Source organism: Monoraphidium neglectum, assembly GCF_000611645.1.
Source record: "Monoraphidium neglectum strain SAG 48.87 unplaced genomic scaffold scaffold02871, whole genome shotgun sequence".
In the NCBI taxonomy this organism is placed as follows: Eukaryota; Viridiplantae; Chlorophyta; class Chlorophyceae; order Sphaeropleales; family Selenastraceae; genus Monoraphidium; species Monoraphidium neglectum.
In genome coordinates, this window is record NW_014010757.1 from 1 (window position 1) to 7,865 (window position 7,865).

The 7,865-nt window shown below is 65.4% G+C and overlaps 3 protein-coding genes across 3 annotated transcripts; 1 reads left to right on the forward strand and 2 right to left on the reverse strand.

Annotated features, from left to right (window-relative positions):
* Positions 1-827: 827 nt before the first annotated feature.
* MNEG_11705 (hypothetical protein) lies at positions 828-1,001 on the reverse strand (the record flags this gene model as incomplete). Its single annotated transcript, XM_014039821.1, has 1 exon — positions 828-1,001. A coding segment is annotated over one exon (174 nt), but the record flags the coding sequence as incomplete, so codon positions are not given.
* A 535-nt stretch (positions 1,002-1,536) lies between these two features.
* MNEG_11706 (putative Bardet-Biedl syndrome 4 protein like protein) lies at positions 1,537-4,459 on the forward strand (the record flags this gene model as incomplete). The annotated part of the gene is made up of 9 exons (XM_014039822.1): positions 1,537-1,594; positions 1,751-1,827; positions 1,945-2,087; positions 2,258-2,318; positions 2,512-2,733; positions 3,239-3,355; positions 3,590-3,756; positions 3,974-4,089; positions 4,296-4,459. The coding sequence occupies 9 exons, from the start codon at positions 1,537-1,539 to the stop codon at positions 4,457-4,459; spliced, it is 1,125 nt and encodes a 374-aa protein (XP_013895276.1).
* Positions 4,460-5,080: 621 nt separating this feature from the next.
* Positions 5,081-6,565, reverse strand: MNEG_11707 (hypothetical protein; the record flags this gene model as incomplete). Its single annotated transcript, XM_014039823.1, has 2 exons — positions 5,081-6,366; positions 6,505-6,565. 2 exons carry the CDS (start codon positions 6,563-6,565, stop codon positions 5,081-5,083), a joined length of 1,347 nt encoding a protein of 448 aa, XP_013895277.1.
* Between the last annotated feature and the right edge of the window lie 1,300 nt (positions 6,566-7,865).

Consider the following 7,865-nt stretch of genomic DNA (forward strand, 5'->3'; position numbering starts at 1 on the left):
GCGGCGGGTGGCGCGCCGTGTGCACCCTGCCCCGCCCCACCTGAAGTGCTCCACCGCCTCCGCCTCGCGCCGCAGCTGCCGCAGCACCATCGCGAGCTTGAAGTGCGCGCGGGGGTGGTCGGGCGCGAGCGCCAGCGCGTGCGTGTACGCGGCAGCCGCGCGCGCGGGGCGCTCGAGCTCCTTGCACGCACGCGCCAGGTCCAGCAGCATCTGGTTGGCCGGGCGTTCATGCATCGTGGAGGTTGGTGGGCTCAAGCTGTCGGTCCAGGAGGTTTGAAAATCGCGCGACTGCAGGCTGCGAGGAGGGCCGCAACGTGGTCTGCCCACGTCTATGCATGGTCGAGGCGGTAAGGAATCAGGACGCCATCAGGAAATTAGTGAGGAGAACTCACTCGACCACCCAGAAACACAAAACCCTGGCACTTAATAGCTGGCCTACCTGGACGTTTGAGGGGTCTTTTTCGCACGCGCGCTCGTAGGCGTCCGCGGCCGCCGCCCACTGCGGGGGGTCCGCCTTCTCGTGCACGCGGCCGAGCGCGTGGCGCAGCCGCGCGCAGCCGGGGCTCAGCTGCACCGCGCGGCGCGCGAGCGGGAGCGCCTCGTCGTACTGTGGGGCGTTGGCGTGATGCGGCAAAGGACGTTTCATGTGGGGCATGGTGCTGGCGGGTCATTGACGGTCAACGCACTCGCCATCAAACACTTCGTTCCGCCGGGGCTGCTGCATGCCCCCTTCACCACCAGCGCCATAACACCAGTCAGCAATGCCAGCTGCATATGCGTAATGATGCCCCTCTGCGGCCATGGTGGTGGAACGCGCGCGAGCTCACTGCTTTGGCGCCCTTCCAGCACACCAGGGCGGCGGCCAGCGCGGCCAGCGCAAGTGCATCGTCGGGCCGGGCGCGCAGGTGCGCACGGTAGCTCTCTACTGCCGTATCAAATTGCTGCTGTTTATGAAACTTAACGGCCTGATCGTACAGGCTGCCGTCCGCCGGCGGTGCCATGCTTTAGCCCTTGCGACCAGCAGTCTACGATCTACAATCATACACTGCTGAACGAGGCATTAGATTTCTACGTGCAATTAGTTTGCCGCTTGAAGCCGGATTTGCACGGTGGTAAAGTGACGTATGGTGGAGTGACACAAGCCCATGCTGGTCGTTGATGTTACATCGAGTTTGGGAGACATTACACTTTCAATTTATTCACACTGACCGTCACAGCGCTAGATCGTGGCTCACCACAATCAGCGGTATTGCAGACGCAGCCTGGCATGGCGGATGTAAGCAAGAGTAACGGCTTGATACATCACCTCTACGTTCGGCAGGTGGCGCAGCTCGGGGATGCTTGTGATCTGGGGCGCTGACTCGCCGCTGCGTTTGACTGCACCGCGGCTCCGCAGGAGTACGGCGAGTGTGTGAAACTTGTAGACTCAGTACTGGAGGAGACACGCAACCAGTGCGATTACGCTGTGTATGTGAAGGCACTTATCGAGCGGCAGCAAGGTTGGCTGCTACGCGCTGTCGTCTGTTTGCAGCAGTTATGAAGCGCTGCAACGCCACCACCGCCACAGCCGACGCAGTAGCCGACACCGCTGCATGTGAGGGATATGTTGCTGCTGCTGCTTCTGCTACTGCTGATGATGCAATGGCCTCGCTGCTGTTGCTGACGTTGCTGTTGCTGCCACCCTCGCAACAGCTGTTGGTTTCCTGCACCGCCCTTCTCCTGCCGCCGCTGCCGCCCGCCATCGCCGCAGGGCGCATTCAAGAGTCCCTCCGCCTGTTCCAGCAGGCCACGGCCCTCAACCCCCACAACGTCCTGAACCTCAAGCAGGTGCCGCCGCTCCGCCTCAAGCCTGCCCCTTCACGCCCCGCACGCGCGCTGCGTCGTGCCGCAGCTCCCGGCCTCCCCGGCCGCAGACCAGCGCCCCGCTCTCGACGTCCCTCGCAGGTCGGCCGCTCCCTCGCGCTGCTGGGCAAGCACAGGCAGGCGGTTGACGTATACCAGGAGGCGCAGAAGCTGTCCCCCGATGACTGGGAGCTCTGGTACAGCAGAGGGCTCTGCCTGTCGCACCTGAAAGATCAGCAGGACTCGTGAGCGACGGGGGTGGAAGCGAGGGGGCGCGGGGCCCGCTCCCCACCGATTGATCGGCACACGGGAAAGCTGCCGTACATGCAGCTTGCGGTGCGCAGCCTTGAGCGAGGGCAGAACGCCTTTCCTTATCCTCGGACCGGTGCTGCCTCCTCCCTCTTCGCGCTGCCAGGGCGCTCGAGTGCTTCGGCTGCGCCAACGCCATCCAGCCCAATGACGGCACCTATATCCAGGTGGGGCTCACCCACATTCAGGCAGGGGGTCGCATGGCGGTGCAACAGCGCAGCACATGCCAACGTGGCAAATGGTCCTCGTTGACTGTATGCACAGCGACGGATGCGCACGATCGCTCGTGACGCCCGCTGCCGCCCTCGAAAACAAGAAAAGCCCCATATGCGTCCCCCACAACCCCTATGTAACCACCAGATCGGGCAGATCCTCGCGGCGCGCGACCAGCTGAGCGCCGCCATAGACAACTATGGGGAGGCTCTGCAGCAGAGCCCCGAGAGCCCAGAGCTGCTGACGGCCCTCGGCCTGCTGCTGCTGCGCGCGGGCGACAGCCAGCGCGCGTTTGACCAGCTGGGGGCGTCGCTGCTGCACGAGCCGCGCGGGGCGCGGGCGATACTGGCGGCGGGGTCCATAATCCAGGTGCAACGAGGTCCGCCACGCGGGGTTGGGGGACAAAGATCCATCGTCCAAAATTGGGGGCTGCTCGCGGGGTTTTGGCGCCATCTGGACTGGGTGTGAACCGGCAGCAGCGCCGCCTGAAGCAGCGGCAGATCCCCCAGAAATGTGCGATTGCGGGCGGCCGACCTGAGACAGAGGGCTGGTTGCACCCAGCCATGCAGCCAGCCGTCTGAATCACCTTTGACAAGCGAAGATCCAGCAGATTTTGGCCGCTTGCTCCCGGGCGCGCGGCCCCCAGAAACCCTTTGCCTGTGCAATGAGCACTCTCATGGGATCCCTCAATTGGTGCCACCCTGTCCCACCAACCCCATGATGTCCATCAAACACGTTGCCCGCCAACCACTCTACCTACCAAACACTTTGGTGCCAAACTACAAGGTGCCTACCGCACACTGCGCCTACCCAACGATTCACCTTCCGAGCACTGTGCCAACCAAACACATTGCCTGCGCACGCTCCCCCCCAGGACCACGGGGACCACGACGCGGCGCTGGTCAAGTACCGCGTGGCGGCAGTCGTGGAGCCCCACTGCCCGCAGCTCTGGAACAACATTGGGATGGCCTTCTTCGGGAAGCAGGCACGCGTGGGGGCGCCGCGCAGTCGCGGGAATGGGGACACGTGTCGGTATTTGTGGCCACTTGTGTCGGCTGGGGCCCGGGTAAGACCGCCTCAGCCGGTTCCGGGCCTTGACGCTCTTGATGTCTGAGTTTGCAGCTGCCGGCCTGTGCTGCTGATCCGGCCCCCCCAGCTGGTTGTGCCCTCTGCCGCCACCAGCTCATCCCCCTGACGCCCGCCCCCCCCCTCCCCCTGCCCTCAGCGCTACATTGCGGCGATCTCCTGCCTTAGCCGCGCGCTCTACCTGGCGCCCTTCGAGTGGCTGACCGCCCATAACCTCGGGCTTGCCTACCTAGCGGCCGGCCAGGCGGCAAGTGCGTTCCAGCACCTCTCTGCGGCGGTCAATCTGAAGCCCGACTTTGCGCCCAGGTGAGCCTCGGGAGAGCAACCGATCGCACGCCCCATTGTTTGCGGCGGAAACACTGGCCGCGGTTGGAGGTATCAGCCGGTGTGTAGGTCCTCGCGGCACCGACATCGCCCGCGGCGATGAACACTTGAAAAGCCTTGCAATAGTGGTGCAGCAGAGCGCGGTCATCCCCGTGTTCTTGTGGCCGACATCAGCGCAATTATCCCCCCCCCTGGGCAGCTACATGCTGCTGGCCGTGGCGCTGGAGCGGCTGCAGGACCCAGACAACGCGCGCGCCGCCTGCGAGCGCGCGCTGCAGCTCGACCCCCGGGAGCCCCTGGTGCACCTCAACTGCGGTGCGCGCACATGGCAATATGACCACGGCGGCACTGAGACAGAGGGCGGCAGACGCGGCAGCACACGGCGAGCGGACGCATGCGATCTCCCCTGCAAGCAAGGCGCGGCTTTCCCCTGTGCACCCTTCGACCCCTCGTTGTTACTGGCACGCTCTTGTGCTGCCCGCCCAAGCCCCCCCCCTGCACCGCGCTGCCCCGCCACGCAGCTGTGATGCTGCACAACCAAGGCGACGGCGCCGGCGCCGCGGCGCGTCTGGCCGCGTTCCGCGAGCTGAGCGCCGAGCCGGAGGAGGCGGCGCGGCTGGCGGCTGACCCGGAAGTCGAGGAGGCGGCGGCGGCGCTGGAGCTGGCGCTGGGGCAGAGGGGGTGATGGATGGGGGTGCTGGGACAAGTGGCTTAGCCTTGAAGTATATACTGTATTGATAGGGCTTTCTATGCATTTATACAGCAGAATACTGTGCTTGCGCTGATGGATGCACTGATTACTCTGGGTTGCCTTGGAGCTGGCACTCCTTGGAGATGGCACACCACAGCAGGGACGTGGCGTGCAATCGCGGACATTAAGAGGGTGACGCAGTCCGTTCATGCGATTCACCATACCTACAATTACAAAAGTAATGCACAAGGCAGCGCCGGGCAATCAAAGCTTGGAGGTTGAAAGGAAGAGAGGACTTTAGATGGCTGCCCGCAAGGGGAAGGGTGCGGGACGGCAGGCGGCGAAGTGTGAGACAACAAGAGGCACACGCAGGGGCGCGATGGGGTGCCGGTCGGTTTGCAGGAGGACAGGGCACAACAAGGCAGTCCCAGCAGGCAGGAGGGATGGGTAGTGGAAGTGCGGTTGTGAGGGATGCAGGAGGGAAGCGGGCAGCCGCGTGCGGGTGTGCGCCCGCAGGTATGAGGTCCGACCAGCAACACGCTGCCGCCGAGGCAGGCGCAACGGCGGCGCCCTCGACGGGGCCGCCGCCGGGCAGCTGCGAGCGCTGCCTGCGTTTCAGCCGAGCGGCATGCGGCTCCAGAAGCCATATATAACGCCCCGGTCCGTCATGTACACGCCGCCGCCCCGCCGCCGCCCCTCCTCGTCCTCGTCGCCCTCTCCGCCCTCATCGGACGACTCCCAATCCTCCTCGTACGCATCGCCCTCATCCTCGTCGCTGCAGCTGCCATACCGCTCCTCGCCCTCATCCCCATCATATACCCAGTCCTCGTCCTCCTCCAGCTCGTCGTCCCCGCTGCTGAGGCCGCCTGAACGGGCGTCGTTTTGGGCCGCGGCCGCGGCCGCGGCCGCGGCCGCGGCACGCGCGGCTGCGGCGAGCTGCAGCGGGTAGGGCAGCTGCCCGGCGGGCAGGTCGCACCATGCCGCCGCGCCGAAGGCGCCGCGATCGAACGCGCTGCCGCTGCCGCAGCGGTCCCCTTGGCCCTGCGGCAGATGCTGCTGCTGATTCCGCCTCTCAGGGTCGTCAATTCGGTGGTCCTGCTCAGGCGCGACACCGCCACCGTGCCCGCAGCCGGAGCTGCACTGAGCGCCGCCACCGCCACCAGAGCGCTCAGCGGCTGCCCCCTGTTTGGAGCAGGGCGCCGCCTGCTGCGGAAACAGAGGCAGGAAGTCTGGAGCTGCCACCGCCACCGCCGCCGAACAGCTGCCGCTGCGGGCCGCCGAGCCGCCGCGCGTACCTGCAGAGCAGCTGCGCCTGCCGCAGCTGCTGCACGGCTCAGTTAAGGCCGCAGCACGCAATGAGGGCCCAGCACCCCAGGGCTTGGCACGCGGACATGCAGGCGAAGTCTCCGCCGGCCGCCCTCGCAGCCGCAGGCGGTGCCCTGGGAAGTGCGCCCGCCCCGCAGCGGGCGGCGGGCTGCTGAGGCGGCGCGGTGTCCGGCGGGGTCGCGCCGGCGCGGCGCGGTGGGGGGATTCATGTTGGCGGCCGCCTGCGCTGTGCCACGACTTTTGGGACAGCAGCGCCTGCACCGCCGGGCTGGTCAACACCAGGTCTTCCCACGTCACTGGCAACATCTGCTGCTGCTGCTGCCGCTGCTGGTGCTGCTGCTGGTAGTCCTGGGCCCAGAACTGCCTGGGCAGGTTGCCGTGGAAGGAGGCGCTGAGGAGAGGGCCGGGGCGCGCCGTGCGCACGCGTCCGTCCGTCTCGCTGCTGCTGCTGCTGCTGCTGCTGCTGCTGCTGCTGGCAGCGGTTTTGTCCCCCGACGCATCTGCGCCGCTGCCGCTGGTCGCTTTGTCGGCGTGCGACGGCCCCTGCTCCGGCACAGTAGGTTGCGTCCGATCGCCTGCAGGCCGAGCGGCGCCCTGTGCGGCGAGGCGCAATGCTCGCCGTCAGGCCCGCGTAGTCAGGATTGAGGAGAGGTAGCCAGAGCAAGCCTCTGGCTTGTCAGCTTCGAATATAAGAGATTCATATTTCAACGCACCTGGGGAGTCGCGCACGTAGGTTCTGAGGACGCACCAACGTGAAGTAGCCTTGTTGCACATGCTACAAGGCTCCGAGTGACACCAACACCATCGGGGGTGCGTGTTAGTAGCATCAGATCAGATCGCAGCGGGGATTGATGCTCGAGTCCGTGTGGTGTGGATATATCGCAAACGGCGTGACCATCACCGAATAGGTATGCTATTGCGAATGGGCAGATGGTGGTGATGCCCACTGGCGTCATAGTTGGCGGGGCCGGGCAGAGTAGCGTCAGAGCATCGTCACTTCCGCCAGACCGGCCGCTGTTCTTGTGCACCCCTCCTTATATCGTATTGCACGTGTCGGAACCCATCAAGATGGCAGCAGAACTTTTGCTTGCAAATCTTCACATACTCATTTAGCATACCACCACATGCGCAGTTATTCGACACAGCCTGGCAACTGGATTTGCATCATCAATACGGACGACCCCCCATGCATTGCCGCCCCAGAGGTCAAGCGTCCTGGCAGGAGGGATGCGCTACATTAAACACACGCGCCCACAAACGGTATCGCAAGGTAGTGACATATTATGCAGCACAGACGGGACCCAGCTACACGATAAATGCAGGGCCGTCCGGCACAGCTCGCCTTGGGCGGCCACACTGAGGGCCTGCGCGGCAGCCCCAAGGCGCGTGCTCTCGCACGGCAAGGGGGTCTTGCCGCGCGCCTGAAAAATGATGTGACGACGCCGTCATGCAGACAAGGCGCGCGGCCGGCGCGGGGCCCCGGCCCGTCCTGGCTGCCCCGCCGCACGTTGGGGCACCATTTGCCATTGATGGACCTCGGGCCTGCGTGCTGCCCAGCAGCGGCAGACAGGACAGGGCACGCCGCACATGCCATCTCGTGCGATCCAACTCCACCCACGCCAACCGGGCGCTGCGCACGCCATAAAACCAAGGGCACACACGACCGCCAAACACCAACCGCCTCGCCAATCGCCACGCGCGCACCCGCCCGCAGGGCCAGGCCAGCGCGTTTCCGCGCCCTCCCCTGCGCTGCGGGCCGCGTCTTTGCTCGCTTGCGTGTGCACGCGTGCCTGCAAGTTGCACGTGCACGCTGTGCACGCCGTGCGGCGCGGTGGCTGCTCAGATGTTGGGCTCCGGGACCTCGCAGGGCTTTGCGTGCCAGATGTCGTCCGCATACTCCTGGATGGTGCGGTCCGTCGAGAACTTGCCTGAAGGGTGGGTGCAGGGTGCAGGGGTGAGGTGGGTGCAGGGTTGTTTCATTGCACGCACGTGTGTGTGTGTGTGTGTGTGTGTGTGTGTGTGTGTGTGTGTGTGTGTGTGTGTGTGCAGGTCTGGAGGGGGGGCTTGGGGGGGG